Raw genomic sequence first — 22,398 nt, forward strand, 5'->3', positions numbered from 1 at the left:
CAAAGCGTCACGTCTGTAGGAAACCTGCACTATCCCTACGGTGAAGCATGGTGATGGCAGCATCATGCTGTGGGGATGTTTTTCAGTGGCAGGGACTGGGAGACAAGTCAGGATTGAGAGAAAGATGAACGTAGCAAAGCACAGATAGATCCTTTATGAAATCCTGCTTCAGAGCGCTCAGGACCTCAGACTGGGGTGAAGGTTAACCTTCCAACAGGACAACGACCGTAGGCACACAGCCAAGACAACGCAGTAGTGACTTCGGTGCAAGTCTCTGAATATCCTTGAGTAGCACAGCCAGAGCCCGGACTTGAACCCGATCAAACATCTCTGGAGAGACCTGAAAATAGTTGTGCAGCGATGCTCCCATGCTCCCCAAAATGTATTCAATCCATTTTAGAATAAGCCTGTAACGTAACAACATGTGGAAAAAAGTCAAGGGGTCTGAATACTTTCCAAATGCACTGTATATACACTGAGTGCACAAAACATTATGAACATCTGCTCTTTCCATGACATAGACTGACCAGGTGAATCCAGTTGAAAGCTATGCTCCGTTATTAAATTAACTTGTTAAATCCACTTCAATCAGTATAGATAAAAGGTTAAAGAAATATTTTTAAGCCTTGAGACAATTAAGACACAGATTGTGTGTGTGTGCCAGTCAGAGGGTGAATGGGCAGGTCAAAATGTTTAGGTGCATTTGAACAGGGTATGGTAGTAGGTGCCAGGTGCACTGGTTTGTGTCAAGAACGGCAATGCTGCTGGGTTTTTCACACTCAACAATTTCTCATGTTTATCAAGAATGATCCACCACCCAAAGGACATCCAGCCAACTTGACACAGCTGTGGGAAGCATTGGAGTCAACATAGGCCAGCGTCCATGTGGAATGCTTTCGACACCTTCTGGAGTCCATGCCCAGACGATTTGAGGCTGTTCTGATGTCAAATATTAGGAAGGTGTTTATATTGTTATGTACACCCAGTGTACACTTCAAAGTGTGTGAATAGTCTTTCTGCTCTTCGTACTGTAAGCAGTGTGATGTTCATTTCCTTTTAGAAGGTAGCTTTTTTTTCAGCGGTAGGGATACGTTTCAGCTTAATTTACACAAATTACCACAAAGAGGTCACAATGATTTCCCCACAAAAAACATTTCCCCTCAAGAGACATGGCTGTCAAACAGGAGCATTTCCTGTTTTCACTGATGTCGTTGAACTTTGAGTTTGGTCACTCACTGAAACAAATGGACTTCTGCTTGTAAGATTAACATCTACAAGGACACACATTATACAGAGGTTATTATTATTAGGTTATTAGGTTGTTATTTCAATATGTCTAGTAAATAGGTTATAACCCTATGTTAGGTCACATCACTACAAAAGATCACTCCACAGCAAGGCCTCCATCGCATTCTGTGTGTGAGATAATGACATTCAAATTGGTTGGAAAAAGTTAAGGTAGGAAAATATACTGGAGCTCATGGGAGAAACATATCAAACAGATAGATGTTTTAACATGAGACAAAGAGCACTACTTGTGATTATACAAATATATGACAAATATAACTAGCCCATTAGATCATAAAGTGAAAATACACCTTACATGACATTTCTACAAGACAAAGCCTCTGCAGCCACTGAGGCCTTACCATCATCATAGAGATTTAGATGTGTGTGGAGGTTCTGCGGCTGCCCTCCATGGAGCTGGACCTGGAGAGGTAGCGGCTGGTGGTGCGGCCCTCCTCTCCGATGGCATTCGCCATCTTAGACAGTATGGAGCTCTTGAATTTCTGCAGGAAGTCATTGCCCATGAAAACATATAGCATTGGGTTGAGGAAACTGTTAGCTATGGCTACAGTAGTGCCCACCATAAGCCCAGCTCTTATAACCTCCAGGTCGTAGCTTTGGTGGTTCAGCTCAAGCAGTACAAAGACATGGTAGGGCAGCCAGCAGATGAAGAATGTGGCTATCAGGGCAGTCATAACTTTGAAGGGCTTGGAGGACTTGCTCATCATTCGGTTGGTTCTCAGTCGCAGGATGATGACAGAGTAACAAAAGATGATGATGAAGAATGGCAGCACAAACCCACCAATGAACCGACTCACTGCGATCATCTTGTGGCTGTGTTGGTCTCTGTAGTTATTGAAACACTTTCTCATCCCTAAATGGGTTTTGACGTCTCTGAACACTATGGAAGGGATGCTGAGGGCGACAGAGGCAACCCAGGCCAGAACCACCACTACAGAGGCCTTGCCCATGGTGCGGTGGTTCTGAGCCCACACTGGAAACATCACTGACACACAGCGGTCAACACTGATGACGACCAGGAGGAAGATGCTGCAGAACATGTTGAGGAACATCACAAAAGAGGTGAACTTGCACATGAAGAGCCCAAAGATCCAGTCCTTTGTCACCGTGTTGATGATGTTGAAGGGGAGACAGGCACAGAATATGAAGTCGGAGACGGCCAGGCTCAGGTACCAGGTGGTGTTGACTGTCTTCTTCATCTTGAGACCAGCGATCCAGATGACCACCCCATTCCCACAAACCCCCAGCAGGAAGATAACTACATTGACCACCAGGAGGGAGGCGCATGAAACTTCTGTGAAGCATGTCTTGTGAGTTTTGAAATCTAAATCCTCGGGAGGAGTAACATTGTCATAGGTGTAATTGCTATAATCATATTCATATGTATAATCCTCCATTGTGTTGCAGTTATTTGGCTTGCAATCCCTGTGAAGATAAGATATTGTCGTTAGGAAATGGTTTTGATCAACCCTTGTTCTCAACCCTTTACTTCAAAGTCTGTCTTCTAGCCATGGGTAATTTACATGTCTCTTTCTGAACATGTCCACTTCAAACAAATCTGAGGTGGTCTATTTGGTAAAGCGCACCGCCTTATACCGACCGTTAGGTCCAAAATTATTGGCACCCTGGATAAAGATTTTAAAAAGACTGTGTAAAATAAATAATACAAACACTGAGCTATATTGCATGCTCAATACAATTGCTCAGAGAAGGAGGATTTTGTTTAGAAGTAACAAAAGACATCTGAACATGGTAGGGGACAAAATTATTGGCACCCTTGTTTTCAGTACTCCAGCACCCTTCCTTGCAAAGATAACTACACTGAGCCATTTTCTAAAGTATTTTATGAGATTGAAGAACACATTGGGAGGGATCTTAGACCATTCCTCCATACAGAATATTTTTAGATCTTTGATAGCCTTTGTCTGCTCTTATGGACTGCCCTCTTCAATTTAAACCAAAGGTTTTCAAAGGGGTTCAAGTCCGGAGATTGAGATGGCCATTGCAAAATGTTGATTTTGTGGTTAATTAACCATTTCTTGTGGCCTAGCAGAGGCAACCAAGTTTTTGGCTAAAATGTCCTGGTACACTTCCGTTTTTTCGACGCCAAAGAGCTCTATCTTCATGGCATCTGACCATAGCACCGGTTCCAATGCCGTTTATCAAACTCCAGGCGGTGCTATGGTCAGATGATTTGAAGATAGAGTTCTTTGGCCACACACACCAGTAGTGGGTTTGGTATAAAAAAAATATAAGCATATGCAGAAAGTACCTCATACCTACTGTAAAATATGGTGGTGGATCTTTGATGTTATGGGGCAATTTAGTTTCCACTGGTCCTCTGTTTATTATTTTGTATTTTTTTACTTGTCTTTTCCTACTACCACTAACTTTGCTGATAAATACTTTGAGGGCAAATGTACTTGCTATGATTGTGATATTTTGTTGTCTCACCTAGCTATCTTCAGATGAATACATTAATTGTCACTCTGGTTATGAGTGTCTACTAAATGACTAAAATGTCAAATCTAAACATAAAATGAGCAAATGTATAAGTGTAAAATAATGTAATTTTCTACAAAAAATATAGCATACCAAAGAGCTCAGTATTTGCATCATTTTTTTAATCGTATTTTTTTGCCTATCTTTATCAAGGGTGCCAATACTTTTGGACCTGACTGTATGTGCTCGTGATCACGTGGGTTGGAGTTCCAGGGCCATCACTAGTTTGTCACAAACTCTCTCCTCACTATTCTCCTACTACCGTGTCCTCCCTCTCTTCAATGAAAATTGAAAAGGAAAAGGCTGGACGCTTGCTCACCATGAAAAACGTATCTTAAGGATCCGCCCCTTCTTTAAAAAATGTTCGCCTAAAATGACATACCCAAGTCTTAAGTCTTAGCTGCCTGTAGCTCAGTCCCTGAAGCAGGGATATGCATATTCTTGATACCATTTGAAAGGAAACACTTTGAAGTTTGTGTAAATGTGAAAGGAATGCAGGAGAATATAACATATTAGATCTGGTAAGAGATAATACAAATATTTTTTTGTACCATCATTTTTGAAACGCAAGAGAAAGGGCTAAATTAATTTTTCTAGCCCAGGCGCAATTTAGACTGGCCACTAGATGGCAACACTGTATGTGCAAAGTTTAAGAGTGATCCAGTGAAATATTGCATGTCTATTCAAAATGTTGTATCAAGACTGCCCAAATGTGCCTAACTGGTTTATTGATACATTTTCAAGTTCATAATTGTGCACTCTCCTCAAACAACAGCATGGAATTCTTTCACTCCAATAGCTACTATAAATTGGACAGTGCAGTTAGATTAACAAAAATGTAAGCTTTCTGCCCATATCAGATAGATACAGTAGGTCTATGTCCTGGGAATTGTTTGTTGTTTCTTACAACCTCATGCTAATCACATTAGCCTACGTTAGCTAAACCGTCCCACGGACGGGACACTGATCCTGAAGAAGTTTTAATGTATTTTTAGCAAAGTTAAAAACTTCACATTTTGGCTTTCGTCAATAGCCTTCATCAATTTCTCCCTCTCCTCTATAAAATACTGATGTCTATAGGCCTACGTGAAAATGTAAGATATGTTTTGCAAGCGGTGAAAACATCCTCAATTAGAGATGTATTAGATATTTCCTATATTCATTAAATCAGTACTTGACAATCCAAACAATTAACTTAATATGTAATCTATAGCACAAACATAACATTAGATGATCTAAAACAATGGTTCCGAAATGAAGGAAAATACAATAGCCTACCTTACAGACCAATTGATGGTGCTGACATGTCACTGTCCAGTGGTGCTTCTCAATTGATTGTCACTTGTGATATCCTAGCACTCCTCTCAGTTTTTGACCAATACAACAGCACTGGCTGACTGTGCAGTTTCCCAAACATGTCCATTCCACTCCACTACTTTCAGTACTCTATTTTGGCTTGGTAGCCCCTTGTTGTAAGTATTGTGTCACATTATGCCACACTGTTGGTGTCACATTTTTACTATGGCAAATTGGCAAATTTAATTGAAAAGAGGTATTTTCAGAAATGTTAATAATTATGTGTTTCATCAAATCTTTACTTGACAAGCATTTGAATTGAAAATAAACACAGGTTAAAAACAAGAAGTAATGTATGACCTCAAGAGGTCTTTATGTACCATGTGTAATTCATTATACATACAGTGAGTTGTTAACAAGACAATTTTATAAAGTATTTATTACAATTCATAAACAAATATTTTAGATTTTGCATGATATCACTATTTCTAACTACATTTCAAGCTGTTCATAAATTGCAAATGGTGTTTACAGTATGTTGTTTTCCCATTACTGCTTAAGGATATTATCCTCCTTATGGTTAGCGTGTCAGGGATGTCATCTCCTCATCCTCATCTCTGTTGTCCTCCACCCGAGGGGGTCCTCTCAGGCTTTGTTCCTTCTTCTCCTGCCATATGCAGATGATAGGGGAGATGCAGCTGTTTAAGACTGACAGGGCAGTGGCCGGGGGCAATGCGTATGTGAACAACCTGCTGCCTGTCCCCATTGTGACTTGCAGCACAGAGAGACTAATGACAGGAGTCCAGCATAGGAAATGGGCAATAGTCACAGGTCGAATAACCTGTAGCCTCAGCTGGTTGTTTCCCATGCTGTTCATGCAGAAACAGCTGACACATCTCGCACCCAAAGGGAGCAGCATCCCGACAATGAAGCGACAGATCAACACTGCCATCATTCTCTCCCTTCCTTCTTTAGACATCTGGGAGCTTCCAGTATAGCCATAGTCGTCAATGCAGACATGTCCATCGACAGTGTACTGAACATCCCTGGACAGTAGAGAGGGGGTACTCAGTATGGCCCCAGTGAACCAGGACAGCAGGACCATGTTGGTGGACATGCGGTGATCAAAGCATCCAGGGACACTCCAGCACACATTCCAGAAGGTGATCATCAGTGAGACAGAAAACATGTTCATAAACATCACGTAGGACCCCAGCTTGCAGACAACCTTCCCAAATGTCCAGGAGAAGTAGTTCCAGGCAGTAATCAGGTAAAGTGGGGCAAAGAGGCAGAAGACGAGGTGGGTGACAGCCAAGCCAAGGATTAACATCTGTTGACTCAGTTTCTTCTTGGACCTGCATTTTACAGTCCTGAAGATGACAGCAGAGTTGAACAGCAGACCCAGCAGAATGTTGGCTGAGTACACTAACACATACATGTATCTAAAGCCAGCCTTCATCTGATACATCTCATAGATGACTGGGGACTGGGAAGGTATTACCACTGAATCATCGTAGTCATCATAGACTGATGTGTTGGATGAGGCATCCATGATTTCTGTTGTTTTTTTTGCCTAAATAAAAGGAATACAATGATTCAGTCAGAACAGGTTCTGTCTGTAATGACTGCATCTGCATGCAAACTAAAATATCAGTAAATAATATTTAATAAAATAAAAACATGCATCTTGTACTGTAGGTAGGCCCATACTACAACTTGTTCAAGTTGTACTTGACCACTACAACTTTTTCGTAAGACTGGATGTATTCAATGCTGCAGCACATACAGTGCCTTCAAAAAGTATTCACACCCCTTGACTTTTTCCACATTTGCGACCCGTTTCAGGAAGCTAGGTGTATGAGCTAGACATATGTTGCATGTCACTACTTCACAGGAGAGGCATTTGAAGCATGAAAACATTAATATTTTCAAAATACATTTTTTGGCTGAAATACCTTCTGGAACATGTGAAATTTCATGTGCCTTAATAACAAATGTGTATGCCATCTGTAAATACAAATACTATTGTTAAATGACGAGCCTAAATGGTTTAGCAACGGAAAAAGACAGGAACCTTCCTGCTAGCCATGATTGGCTGAGATAATGGATGGGCTGGACACGCCGAGAGATTAGTTCGGATTGGTCTGCCATTTAGCATACTTTTGTCTATAACATGAGCTGCTCAGTATGTGTAGATAATCCTTGCTACCGCGGCTTTTTAGAACGATATAACGTTTGCCATGGAGAACTGCAAAAGGGTTGCTACTACTCTCAACAATATTGCTGCCCTGAATTTAGCAGGGCAGCAATGCTATAGACAAAGATCAGTGTGAAAAATGACTTGACACAACACGGGCCAAACAAGTTGTCCAAACAAAAGGGAGTTAAACGAGGTCCAGTCTGCCGTGAAGCATTCATCCATGTATACAGGTAAGAGTCTAGGTACATTTTCAGATATTATACATTTTTAATTTAGTCAGAAAGTTGTTTCCATTGCAAATTAAAGTGTACTGTTAGCTAGCTAGCAAACAATAGCTTGCTGACTCGCTAGATAACCTTACGTGTATGATATGTGTAGTAATATTATTAATATCTCAGAAATCCATTTGCATTGCTAGTTATAGCCTAATGTTAGCTAGCTAGCTAACATTGAACCTAGTTGGTTAGCTTTAGCTACCTGCAGATGCATACTACAGCATTTCAGGGATGGTGGCTAGCTATGACAGTCCGTTTGTATTGCTAGTAGTATGGGTTGGGATTATGGTTCATTGTTTAACTAGCTAGCTACATGTTTAAACAAAAGTCCACTTTTACAGATGATTACATGACCCATCAAGTTAGCCAGGTGTCTCTGGGGGTGATTATGGCCATCTATTGGGGGGTGGGGGGGACACATTGTATTTTTGATATTGCTACTATGCAAATATGCCAGTAACCATTTGACTGTAGCGTTTACAACTTCTGTATCCTGTGCATGTGACAAATACACTTTGATTTGATATAGTGTGTGTTTACCAGAGACGGTAATGTGAAGAAAAACATGACCTGCACCAATGTCAGATCAGGAAACAGACCAAGGACTAAAGTTTATTTTTACCTGGAATTTTTCCTATTGTAGATTAATACTTTCACCCCTTTTAGTATTCTTTGGTTGTTTAAAATACACTACCTTACTCACTCTGCTTAGCACATGGCATCACATGTGAATCCTTAAAGAGATCAGTGGGGCTCAGGCTTAAGAGGTTGTGAACGATGCTAAATAGGTGTAGACAACAAAGAGCTCTCCAGTAGATGTGCCAAAAAATTAAAGGGCCACTAGGTTTACCAGTTTATCAACTTTATAAGCAGAATTACATTCCCATTGTTTTGCAGCTCTGAGTTTATACTTTTATCCAATGTAAAAAAAAAACACCATTCAAAATTTTGCAACATAAGACTGAATCGAGGTGGTCGGGCACATTTTGTTGTGTTATAGCCTGAATTTGAAATGGAATAAATGTAGATTTTGTGTCACCTACACACAATACCCCATTATGTCAAAGTGGAATTACGTTTTATGGACATTTTTACAGATTAATTGCAAATGAAAAGCTGAAATATCTTGAGTCAATAAGTATTCAACCCCTTTGTTATGACAAGACTAAATAAGTTCAGGAGTATAAATGTGCTTAACAAGTCAAATACTGTAATAAGTTGCATGGACTCACCCTGTGTGCAATAATAGTGTTTAACATTTAAAAAATGCATGACTACCTCGTATTTGTACCACAGTGGAGGCCGCTGAGGGGAAGACAGCTCATAATAATGGCTGGAACGGAGCTAATGGAATGGCATCAAACACATGGAAACCATAGAAACCATGTGTTTGATATATTTGATGCCATTCCACTTATTCCGCTCCAACCATTATCACAAGCCCGTCCTCCCCAATTAAGGTGCCACCAATCTCCTGTGCTGGACCCCACACATACAATTATCTGTATGGTCAGTTGAGCAGTGAATTTCAAACACATATTCAACCACAAAGACCAGGCAGGTTTTCCAGTGACTCGCAATAAAAGTCACCTAATGGTAGATGGGTAAAAAATAAAAAATAGACATTGAATATCCCTTTGAGCATGGTGAAGTTATTAACTACACTTTGGATGGTGCATCAATACACCCAGTCACTACAAAGATACAGGTGTCCTTCCTAACTCAGTTGCCGGAGAGGAAGCACACTGCTCAGGGATTTCACCAGGTGACTTTAAAACAGTTATAGAGTTTAATGGCTGTGATAGGAGAACATTGTTGTTGTTGATCCATCCTCAGAGTGAAAAGAAGGATGTCTGTAGAGAATCAAATTATTCCAAAACATGAATCCTGTTTGCAATAAGGCACTAAAGAAAAACTGCAAAAAATGTGGCAAAGAAATGAACTGAGTACCAAGGGGCTGAGTACTTCTCTAATCAATATATATTAGTGTTTTAGTTTTATATATTTTTTGGGACTAATGTTTGAATTTTTCTTCCACTTTGACATTACTATTATTTTGAGTATTTTGTGAAGATTGTTTCCCCCCCAAAATTACAATGAAATCCATTTAAAATCAACTTGTAACACAACAACATTTGAGAAAAGTCAAGGGGTGTGAATACTTTCTGAAGGCACTGTACATCAATTTAACTTCACCTACTAAATTCATAACCTAGAACCAAACAATGCGTTTAAGAAAATGTTATACTAACTAAAAAGCCATTCCATGAAACAAGTTGTTTGTAGCCTAACAGTGACAATACGAATGGTCCTAATTTCTGGAAGCAAACGGCTGACAGTTCAGACTGTGAGAAAGTTAGGAGTTAAAAGGAACACACCAGAAAATGGTTGCATTTTACAGGACATAGACAAACACATGCTGTTGGTGTAAAGATTCCCACGGAAGTTAACCTTACCTTATGAAAAAGATTTAGAATATTAAGTTGAGAAAAAAGCAGCTTCCAAATAGCATAGGAATGTGTTGTTATCATTGAGCTCTTTCAGGAATTTTGAACAAACATGAAGAGACTCGTCGACATTTCATGAATGAAAGAAGGACTAGTTAAGAACCCAGTAGCGAATGGGGACTTTTCATCAAATCAAATCAAATCAAATTGTATTGGTCACATACACATGTTTAGCAGATGTTATTGCGAGTGTAGCGAAATGCTTGTGCTTCTAGTTCTGACAGTGCAGCAATATCTAACATGTTATCTAACAATTCCACAACTACCTAATACACACAAATCTAAGTAGATGAATGGAATAAGAATATATTTTGTTTTTCCATGTAAGTTGACTGAGAACACATTCTCATTTACAGCAACTACCTGGGGAATAGTTACAGGGGAGAGGGATGAATGAGCCAATTGTAAACTGGGGATAATTAGGTGACCGTGATGGTTTGAGGGCCAGATTGGGAATTTAGCCAGGACACCAGGGTTAACACCCCTACTCTTACAATAAGTGCCATGGGATCTTTAGTGACCACAGAGAGTCAGGACACCTGTTTAACATTCCATCTGAAAGACAGCACCCTACACAGGGCAGTGTCCCCAATCACCACCCTGGGGTATTGGGATAATTTTTAGACCAGAGGAAAGAGTGCCTCCTACTGGCCCTCCAACACCACTTCCTGCAGCATCTGGTCTCCAATCCAGGGACTAACCAGGACCAACCCTGCTTAGCTTCAGAAGCAAGGCAGCAGTGGTATGCAGGGTGGTATGCTGCTGGCAACATATAAAGATATGGATGAGCAATGACAGAGCGGCATAGGCAAGATGCAATAGATGGTATAAAATACAGTATATACATATGAGATAAGTAATGCAAAATATGTAAACCCCATTTATTAAAGTGGCCAATAATTTCAAGTCTATATGTAGGCAGCAGCCTCTCTGTGTTAGTGAAGGCTGTTTAACAGTCTGATGGCCTTGAGATAAAAGCTGTTTTTCATTTGGTCACAGCTTTGATGCACCTGTACTGAACTCGCCATCTGGATGGTAGCGGGGTGAACAGGCAGGGGCTCGGGTGGTTGTTGTCCTTGATGATCTTTTTGACCTTCCTGTAACATCGGGTGTTGTCGGTGTCCTTGAGGACAGGTAGTTTGCCACCGGTGATGCGTTGTGCAGACCGCACCACCCTCTGGAGAGCCTTGCGGTTGTGGGCGGAGCAGTTGCCATACCAGGCGTTGATACAGCACGACAGGATGCTCTCAATTGTGCATCTGTAAAAGTTTGAGAGGAATTTTGGTGACAAGCCACATTTCTTCAGCCTCCTGAGGTTGAAGAGGTGCTGTTTTCCTCATGAACAACTTCCCATAATGTTGGTCACAGTCCATGAATACAGTACCTTCAGAAAGTATTCAGAACCCTTGACTTTTTCCACATTTTGTTATGTTGCAGCCTTATTCTAAAATTGATTAAATATATATATTTTCTCATCAGTCTACACACAATACCCCATAATGTTGCCATTTTAAAAAAAACTATTCAGACTCTTTGCTCTGAGACTCGAAATTGAGCTCAGGTTTATCCTGTTTCCATTGATCAACCTTGAGATGTTTCTACAAATGGATCGTAGTACACCTGTGGTAAAGTCAATTGATTTGCCATTATTTGGAAAGGCATACACCTGTCTATATAAGGTCCCACAGTTGACAGTGCATGTCAAAGCCAAAACCAAGCCATGAGGTCGAAGGAATTGTCTGTACAGCTCCGAGACAGGATTGTGTCAAGGCACAGATCTGGGGAAGGGTGCCAAAACATTTCTGCAACGTTGAAGGTCCCCAAGAACACAGTGGTCTCCATCATTCTTAAATTAAAGAAGTTTGGAAACACCAAGACTCTTCCTACAGCTGGCCGCCAGGTCAAACTGAGCAATCGGGGGAGAAGGGCCTGGTCAGGGAGGTGCCCAAGAACCTGATGGTCACTCTGACAGAGCTTCGGTGTTCCTCTGTGGAGATGGGAGAACCTTCCAGAAGGACAACCATCTCTGCAGCATTCCACCAATCAGGCCTTTATGGTAGAGTGGCCAGAAGAAGCCACTCCTCAGTAGAAGGCACAAGACAGCCCGCTTGGAGTTTGTCAGAAGCCACCTAAAGACTCTCAGACCATGAGAAACAAGATTCTCTGGTCTGATGAAGCCAAGATTGAAAAATTTTGCCTGAATACCAAGCGTCACGTCTGGAGGAAACTTTGCACCATCCCTACAGTGAAGCATGGTGGTGGCAGCATCATGCTGTGGGGATGTTCTTGAGAGGCAGCGACTGGGAGACTAGTCAGTATCAAGGGAAAGATGAACGGAGCAAAGTACAGAGAGATCCTTTATGAAAACCTGCTCCAGACCGCTTAGGACCTCAGACTGGGGCGAAGGTTCACTTTCCAATTGGACAATGACCCTAAGCACACAGCCAAGACAATGCAGGAGTGGCTTCGTGACGAGTCTCTGAATGTCCTTGAGGGGCCCAACCAGAGCCCGGACTTGAATCTGATCGAATATCTCTGATAGAGCCTAGAAAATAGCTATGCAGCTACGCTCCCCATCCAACCTGACAGAGCTTGAGAGGATCTGCAGAGAAGAATTGGAGAAACTCCCCAAATACAGGTGTGGCAAGCTTGTAGACGCTGCCAAAGGTACTTGGCTATAATCGCTGCCAAAGGTACTTCAACAAAATACTGAGTAAAGGGTCTGATCATTTCTAAAAACCTGATTTTGCTTTGTCATTATAGGGTATTGTGTGTAGATTGATGAGGGGGAAAAAACAATTTAATCCACTTTAGAATAAGGCTGTAACATAACAAAATGTGGAAAAAGTCAAGGGAGTCTGAATACTTTCCAAATGCACTGTAAGTGAACTATTGGTATTTATTGGTAATTTATTAGGATCCCCCATCAGCTGTTGCGAATGCAGCAGCTACTCTTCCAGGGGTCCACACAAAACATTAAACATGATAAAATACAGAACAAATTTGTTTACATCCCTGGTAGTGAGCATTTCTCCATTTCCAAGATAATCCATACACCTGACAGGTGTGGCATATCAAGAAGCTGATTAAAATGCATAATCATTACACAGGTGTACCTTGTGCTGGGGGACAATAAAAGGCCACTCTAAAATGTGAAGTTTTGTCACACAACACTATGCCACAGATGTCTCAAGTTTTGAGGGAGTGTACAATTGGCATGCTGACGGCAGGAATGTCCACCAGATTTGTTGCCAGGTAATTGAATTTTAATTTCTCTACCATAAGCCGTCTCCAACATCGTCGAGGATCATTTGTCAGCACGTCCAACTGGCCTCACATCCTCAGACCACATGGGTGGCGTTGTGTGGGCGAGCAGTTTGCTGATGTCAATGCTGTGAACAGAGTGTCCAACGTTGGCAGTGGGGTTATGATGTGGGCAGACATAAGCTACGGACAACAAACACAATTGCATTTTATCGATGTAAATTTGAATGCATAGAGATACCGTGACGAAATCCTGAGTCCCATTGTCGTGCCATTAATTCGCCGCCATAACCTCATATTTCAGGATGATAATGCATGGCCCCATGTCGCAAGGACCTGTACGCAATTCCTGGAAGCTGAAATAGTCCCAGTTCTTCGTGTCTTGCATACTCACCAGACATGTCACCCACTGAGCTCTGGATCAACGTGTACAACAACGTGTTCCAGTTTCCGCCAATATCCAGCAACTTTGAACAGCCATTGAAGAGAAGTGGGAAAACATTCCACAGGCCACAATCCACATCCTTAGTAAATCAATGAGAAGAGATGTGTCGCGCTGCATGAGGAAATTGGTGGTCACACCAGATACTGACTGGTGTTCTGATCCACAGCGTTACCTTTTTTTTAAGGTATCTGTGACCGGATGCATATCTGTATTCCCAGTCATCTGAAATCCATAGTTAGGGCCTAATGAATTTATTTCAATTGACTGATTTCCTTATATGAATTGTAACTCAGTAAAATCTTTCTAAAATTGTTGCATGTATGTTTATATTTTCAGTATATATTAATACAGTTGAAGTCGGAGGTTTACATACACCTTAGCCAAATACATTTAAACTCAGTTTTTCACAATTCCTAACATTCAATCCTAGTAAATATTCCCTGTCTTAGGTCAGTTAGGATTGCCACTTTATTTTAAGAATGTGAAATGTCAGAATAATAGTAGAGAGAATTATTTATTTCAGCTTTTATTTCATCACATTCCCAGTGGGTCAGAAGTTTACATACACTCAATTAGTATTTGGTAACATTGCCTTAAAGTGGTTTAACTTGGGTCAAACATTTCGGGTAGCTTTCCACAAGCTTCCCACAATAAGTTGGGTGATTTTTGGCCCATTCCTCCTGACAGAGCTGGTGTAACTGAGTCAGGTTTGTAGGTCTCCTTGCTCGCACAAGCTTTTTCAGTTCTGCACACATTTTCTATAGGGGTGAGGTCAGGGCTTTCTTATGACCACTCCAATTCCTTGACTTTGTTGTCCTTAAGCCATTTTGCCACAACTTTGGAAGTATGCTTGGGGTCATTGTCCATTTGGAAGACCCATTTGTGACCAAGCTTTAACTTCCTGACTGATGTCTTGAGATGTTGCCTCAATATATCCACATAATTTTCCTCCCTCATGATGCCACCTATTTTGTGAAGTGCACCAGTGCCTGCTGCAGCAAATCACCCCCACAACATGATGCTGCCACCCCCATGCTTCACGGTTGGGATGGTATTCTTCAGCTTGCAAGCGACCCCCTTTTCCCCCCTAACATAACAATGGTCATTATGGCCATTCAGTTCTATTTTTGCTTCATCAGATCAGAGGACATTTCTCCAAAAAGTACGATCTTTGTCCCCATGTTCAATTGCAAACCGTAGTCTGGCTTTTTTATGGTGGTTTTGGAGCAGTGGCTTCTTCCTTGCTGAGCGGCCTATGTCGATGCAGGATTCGTTTTACTGTGGATATAGATACTTTGTATCTGTTTCCTCCAGCATCTTCACAAGGTCCTTTGCTGTTGTTCTGAGATTGATTTGCACTTTTCGCACCAAAGTACGTTCATCTCTAGGAGATAGAACACATCTCCTTCCTGAGTGGTATGACGGCTGTGTGGTCCCATGGTTTTTAGACTTGAGTACTATTGTTTGTACAGATGAACATGGTACCTTCAGGCATTTGGAAATTTCTCCCAAGGATGAACCAGACTTGTGGAGGTCTACACCATAATATACAAATAAATTCATTAAAATTCCTACAATGTGATTTTCTGGATTTCTTTTTCTCATTTTGTCTGTCATAGTTGAAGTGTTCCTATGATGAAAATTACAGGCCTCTCTCATCTTTTTAAGTGGGAGAACATGTACAATTGGTGGCTGACTAAATACTTTTTTGCCCCACTGTACAACAACACAGAGTTACACATGGAATAAACAAAACATACAGTCAATAATACAGTAGAACAAAAGAAAACAAAAAGTCTATATACAGTGAGTGCAAATGAGGTAAGTTAAGGAAATAAATAGGCCTTGGTGGCGAAGTAATGACAATATAGCAATTAAACACTGGAATGGTAGATCGGCAGAAGATGAATGTGCAGGTAGAGATACTGGGGTGCAAAGGAGCAAAATAAATACATAAATAAATACCAGTATGGGGATGAGGTAGGTAGATAGATGGGCTGTTTACAGATAGGCTAAGTACAGGTGCAGTGATCTTTACCTAGCAGAGACTTGTAGATAACCTGTAGCCAGTGGGTTTGGCGACGAGTATGAAGCGAGGGCCAACCAACGAGAGCGTACAGGTCGCAATGGTGGGTAGTGTATGGGGCTTTGGTTACAAAACAGATGGCATTGTGATAGACTGCATCCAGTTTGTTGAGTAGAGTGTTGGAGGCTATTTTATAAATGACATCACCGAAGTCGAGGATTGGTAGGATGGTCAGTTTTACGAGGGTATGTTTGGCAGCATGAGTGAAGGATGCTTTGTTGCGATATAGGAAGCCGATTCTAGATTTAATTTTGGATTGGAGATGCTTAATGTGATTCTGGAAGGAGAGTTTACAGTCTAACCAGACACCCAGGTATTTGTAGTTGTCCACGTATTCTAAGTCAGAGCCGTCCAGAGTAGTGATGCTGGACGGGCGAGCAGGTGCGGGCAGCGATCGATTGAAAAGCATGCATTTAGTTTTACTTGCGTTTAAGAGCAGTTGGAGGCCACGGAAGGAGAGTTGTATGGCATTGAAGCTCGTCTGGAGGTTAGTTAACACAGTGTCCAAGTAGGGGCCAGAAGTATACAAAATGGTGTCGTCTGCGTAGAGGTGGATCAGAGAATCACCAGCAGCAAGAGCAACATCATTGATGTATACAGAAAAGAGAGTCGGCCCGAGAATTGAACCCTGTGGCACACCCATAGAGACTGTCAGAGGTCCAGACAACAGGCCCTCTGATTTGACACACTGAACTCTATCAGATAAGTAGTTGGTAAGCCAGGCGAGGCAATCAAGGCTGTCGAGTCTGCCAATAAGAATGTTGTGATTGACAGAGTCGAAAGCCTTAGCCAGGTCGATGAATACGGCTGCACAGTAGCCTCTTATTGATGGCGGTTATGATGACGTTTAGAACCTTGAGAGATGTATTGTGGCTACTATCAACGTAATTATCTACATTATTTCCAATCCGCCATTTATATACTTTTTTTGGTAAATATATATATTATTTTAAAAATATACAGTATACACAGTGGGAGTGGAATAGTGGACAACAATCAGAGGTTTATTCAGTAGCAGTGCAATTATCATGGTACAGCTATATGGACACTAAATCATCCTGGTACTTTGAATGGTAAGTTTACAAACACAGTACCAGTCATTCAAGGGTTTTTATTTTTTCTGACTATTTTCTACATTATAGAATAATAGTGAAGACATCAAAACTATGAAATAACACATGTGGAATCATGTAATAACAAAAAAAGTGTTAAACAAATCTAAAAATATGTTAATTTGAGATTCTTCAAAGTAGCCACCCTTTGCCTTGATGACAACTTGCACACTCTTGACATTCTCTCAACCAGCTTCCTGAGGAATGCTTTGCCAACAGTCTTGAAAGGAGTTCCACTTATGCTGAGCATTTGTTGGCTGCTTTTCCTTCACTCTGTGGTCCAACTCATCCCAAACCATCTCAGTTGGGTTGAGGTTGGAAATTGTGGAGGCCAGGCCATCTGATGCAGCACTCCATCACTCTCTTCTTGGTCAAATAGCCCTTACACAACCTCGAGGTGTGTTTGTTGAAAAACAAATGGGGCTAAGCGCAAACCAGATGCCTATCAGGGATCAAGGTAAGACCCAAGTGCAGACTGGGTGATGTAACCATGTTTATTGTAACAACTGGGGCAGGCAAACGACAGGTCAAGACAAATCCGTGCCACGTGGTCGAACCCTCAGGAGGCGTCTCACCGTGTACGCTGGCTGGCCATCGATGACACGAGGGGAGGAGTGGGCCTAGAAACAGAAGACAAGGGGCAGTCAGACATGGTTTTGACTCTAGACACAGAAAAGGTAGGAAAAATACGAAGGGTACAGGGTAACAGAGGATGAACAGCAGAGGGGATAACGATCTTGGAGCGGGGGGAAAGGTCTCGGCTTCCAGGGGTGTAGCTGCGGCACTATAGTGCCGTGCCAGTGCCTCGGGCTTGACCTTCTTGGATACCGGTCGGTGCTGCGGAAGCGAAGTGGCCCGGCCCTTACTGAACCCTTCCAGGAGGTCCTGGTACTCTGCGGAGCTGGCGGAGAGGTCCGGGGCAATTTCCAAGCCCCCAGGAAGATGTCCTGGGGCAGGCAGAGTTGACTTCAGACAATGAATGTGGCAGGACAGGCTCCAGCCTATGATGGCACCAGTAGCCCAGTCAATGGAGGGATTGTGTCGCTGGAGCCAACAGAATCCTAATACCACGGGAACCTGCAGAGACTCAACCAGCAGGAATTGGATAGTCTCGCTGTGGTTTCCCGACACTCGTAGGTTGACGGGGGTGGTCTAGTGGGTGACCCGGCCTATAGAGCGCCCGTCCAGCGCTCTAACACCCATGGGAATGGAAAGGGGTTGAGTGGGGATGCCCAGCTCGGACGCCAGTGTAACGTCCATGAGACTTACATCGGCCCCCGAATCGATGAATACCTGAAGAGACTTGGACTGGTCGCCCCACAGCAGAGTGGCATGGAGAGGAGGGCAAGTAGGGGGAGAAGCAAAATTGTCCTTAGGACCCACCAGAGTACTTATTCCGACAAATAAGCTAGTTCTCTTGAAGGGACAGGTAGACACATAATGAACGGCAGTACTGCAATACAGACAACTGGGTCTCAAGTCTGCGTACGCGTTCGGCTGGAGACATCCTAGCTGAGGGATAGGTTATTTTCCTGGCACCACTACGCCAGGGTTCTCACCAGGTAATCAGTCCTATCACTGTTGTGTCATCTGCAAACTTGATGACTGAGTTGGAGACTTGCGTGGCCATGCAGTCATGGGCAATGTTCCCTCTAATTTTCTTCGGCATTGAGAAAATTTCACGTCTGCTGAGAGCAAACTTGAATGTTGTTCAAATTCTGTGCAACTTCCAGCACTCGTTTACTGTGAACACTGAGGCTGTAGCCACTCTTAGTTACAGTTTCAGACAGTGGTCAAGCAGGCTACTGTGGCTATTTAATCATAATGTAGGCTTACCAGAATGGCCTACCATCAAACATAATGTATAATGTATATGAGAAAATGTATTCCGTAACATTTATACATGGCAATAGTTGTTCTATCATTTAGCCTACAGTAGCAGCCAATGTGTGGTGTTCAATGTAAGCCTACATTCCATGAGACATGCAGGGCTTGACATAAAGCTGTTCATTCACTTGTCCTTCAGGCAAGGAGGTGACTGAACATGTTTGGTTTGTTTGATGCAAGAAACCATTTTACTGAATAAAATGCATTATTATTCCTATATCATTATAATCGAGAATCAGACAACAGTTGTTTGTATTAGTATTTATTATGGATTTGCTGCTTCCTTACTTTCCCTGGGGTCCAGCAAAATGAAGACAATTATGCCATTTGAAAAACATTACAAAACATTTCACAACAGATTTCACAACACATTAAGTGTGTGCCCTCAGGCCACTACTCTGTTACCGCATATCAACAACACAAAATCCATGTGTGCATGTGTGTATACTGCGTTTGTTATCATGTGTGTGTGTATGTATGCATGTGTATTTTGATTCGGGCCTCAGTATTTGAAAATACTCAAATACACAGAAAATATGTATTCAAATAACAACTATACTAAAATCATACTGTACTATATAATAGATTGAGCACAATATACAAAGGCTAGTTACATTTTCAGGTGGTTGGTTGACCAGACCTCAGAAATAGGGATCTATTTACTGTACATTGTGTGAATGCATGATTTTATCCTCAAACCCTGGATAAAGATATAACAGCCCTTTATACTATAGGAATTAAAAATATTCAGAGTCATTTTGCATGAATTTGACTCACGTTGTGGTACAGAATGAACATGTTTCAACAGAACGCGGGTACTGGCTCTAATGTTCAACATGTCCCATAGAACATCATCTCAATGACACTGCAATCATTTGGGCATAGCTGAAAGGTACATATTCACAATGACCCAATTATCCACATGTTTTCGTTGCTAAACCTTCCTTTATTGTACGCAGTATTTCTATTGAGATAAAGAGAGCTACTGCTCTCCAGAGTATTGAAGGTCTGCAGAGCCTGGGAACAGAATAAAAACACTGTTAACTAAAATCCCAGATGTCTTTCAGAAGATTTCCCTGTTGACACTGTTTTTAAGTAATAGAGTCGACCACACATATGTCAAAGCCATATCTGCAATTGATGTAATGCCTGCCTAAGAATTATACCTAATGTTTCTCTTTTGGGGCTTGAAAACCTGTTGTCTTGGGGTCATTATACATTATACATTATACATTATACATGTGCCAGGGTCATTATACATGGTTTAGTTTGGTTGTAATATCTATTAACTTTAATTTAGCCTACCTACCACTACAGGGATGACTGAATTCACAAGAATAAACATAAAATCCCCTCATTTACTGAGTGTACAAAGCACTAGAAACACCTGCCTAATATTGAGTTGCAAACCCTTTTGCCCCTCAGAGCCGTCTCAATTTGTCGGGTATGAACTCTACAAGGTGTCAAAATTATTCCACAAGGATGTTGACTCCAATGTGTCCCATAGTTGTGTCAAGTTGGCTGAAAGTTCTTTGGATGTTGGACCATTCTTGATACACATGGGAAACTGTTGGGTGTGAAAAACCCAGCAGCATTGCAGTTCTTAGCACACTCAGTTCTTGACACAGATGCGCCTGACATCTACTACTATACCCCATTCAAAGGAACATAATTATTTTGTCTTGCCCATTCACCCTCTGAATAGCAGACATACACAATCCATGTCTCAATTGTCTCAAGGCTTAAAAATCCTTCTTTAACCTGTCTCCTCTCCTCACTGATTTAAGTTCATTTAACAAGTAACATCAATAAGGGATCATATCTTTCACCTGGAATGAACAGGTGTTCCTAATGTTTTGTACACTCAGTGAAAATATCTACCCATTTGTTTTGTTTTTCTACAGACACTTTTCTACAGTTTTCATGAACTTCCACCATAAATTCTAAAGCCAATCTTTTTCAATCCATATGAAACGAAAGGAATGGATGCTAACAACGCCAATTCACACACTCAATGCTGAATAACCTCTGTAGCTAGCTAGCTAGCTAATGTATTGAAGTTCTAGCTAATGCACAAATGAATTGTCATAATATCTGTTCTTCTGCCGTGATTAGTGCGCCAAGTTCTATAGCAAAGCTGACTGCGCTCTTGTTAAACAAATCTAAATATATGTTAATTTGAGATTCTTCAAAGTAGCCACCCTTTGCCTTGATGACAACTTGCACACTCTTGACATTCTCTCAACCAGCTTCCTGAGGAATGCTTTGCCAACAGTCTTGAAAGGAGTTCCACTTATGCTGAGCATTTGTTGGCTGCTTTTCCTTCACTCTGTGGTCCAACTCATCCCAAACAATCTCAGTTGGGTTGAGGTTGGAAATTGTGGAGGCCAGGCCATCTGATGCAGCACTCCATCACTCTCTTCTTGGTCAAATAGCCCTTACACAGCCTGGAGGTGTGTTTTGGGTCATTGTCCTGTTGAAAAACAAATGGGACTAAGCGCAACCCAGATGGGGTGGCGTATCGCTGCAGAATGCAGTGGTAGCCATGCTGGTTAAGTGTGCCTATCAGGGATCAAGGTAAGACCCAAGTGCAGACTGGGTGATGTAACCATGTTTATTGTAACAACTGGGGCAGGCAAACGACAGGTCAAGACAAACCCCTGCCACGTGGTCGAACCCTCAGGAGGCGTCTCACCGTGTACGCTGGCTGGCCATCGATGACACGAGGGGAGGAGTGGGCCTAGAAACAGAAGACAAGGGGCAGTCAGACATGGTTTTGACTCTAGACACAGAAAAGGTAGGAAAAATACGAAGGGTACAGGGTAACAGAGGATGAACAGCAGAGGGGATAACGATCTTGGAGCGGGGGGAAAGGTCTCGGCTTCCAGGGGTGTAGCTGCGGCACTATAGTGCCGTGCCAGTGCCTCGGGCTTGACCTTCTTGGATACCAGTCGGTGCTGCGGAAGCGAAGTGGCCCGGCCCTTACTGAACCCTTCCAGGAGGTCCTGGTACTCTGCGGAGCTGGCGGAGAGGTCCGGGGCAATTTCCAAGCCCCCAGGAAGATGTCCTGGGGCAGGCAGAGATGACTTCAGACAATGAATGTGGCAGGACAGGCTCCAGCCTATGATGGCACCAGTAGCCCAGTCAATGGAGGGATTGTGTCGCTGGAGCCAACAGAATCCTAATACCACGGGAACCTGCAGAGACTCAACCAGCAGGAATTGGATAGTCTCGCTGTGGTTTCCCGACACTCGTAGGTTGACGGGGGTGGTCTGGTGGGTGACCCGGCCTATAGAGCGCCCGTCCAGCGCTCTAACACCCATGGGAATGGAAAGGGGTTGAGTGGGGATGCCCAGCTCGGACGCCAGCGTAACGTCCATGAGACTTACATCGGCCCCCGAATCGATGAATACCTGAAGAGACTTGGACTGGTTGCCCCACAGCAGAGTGGCATGGAGAGGAGGGCAAGTAGGGGGAGAAGCAAAATTGTCCTTAGGACCCTCCAGAGTACTTATT

The 22,398-nt window shown here is 42.3% G+C and overlaps 2 protein-coding genes across 2 annotated transcripts; both read right to left on the reverse strand.

The window, feature by feature from the left end:
• Window positions 1-866: 866 nt before the first annotated feature.
• Window positions 867-5,288, reverse strand: LOC109880571 (chemokine-like receptor 1). The gene is made up of 2 exons (XM_020472768.2): window positions 5,089-5,288; window positions 867-2,733 (listed from the first exon to the last, which is right to left on the reverse strand). The coding sequence occupies exon 2, from the start codon at window positions 2,703-2,705 to the stop codon at window positions 1,665-1,667; it is 1,041 nt and encodes a 346-aa protein (XP_020328357.1). The 5' UTR covers window positions 2,706-2,733; window positions 5,089-5,288; the 3' UTR covers window positions 867-1,664.
• A 240-nt stretch (window positions 5,289-5,528) lies between these two features.
• LOC109872127 (chemokine-like receptor 1) lies at window positions 5,529-10,093 on the reverse strand. Its single transcript, XM_074933788.1, is given in 3 exon segments — window positions 5,529-6,679; window positions 10,038-10,075; window positions 10,078-10,093. Coding segments are annotated over 3 exon segments (1,047 nt in total). The 3' UTR covers window positions 5,529-5,686.
• Between the last annotated feature and the right edge of the window lie 12,305 nt (window positions 10,094-22,398).

This window comes from Oncorhynchus kisutch, linkage group LG3, assembly GCF_002021735.2.
Source record: "Oncorhynchus kisutch isolate 150728-3 linkage group LG3, Okis_V2, whole genome shotgun sequence".
Taxonomy (NCBI): Eukaryota; Metazoa; Chordata; class Actinopteri; order Salmoniformes; family Salmonidae; genus Oncorhynchus; species Oncorhynchus kisutch.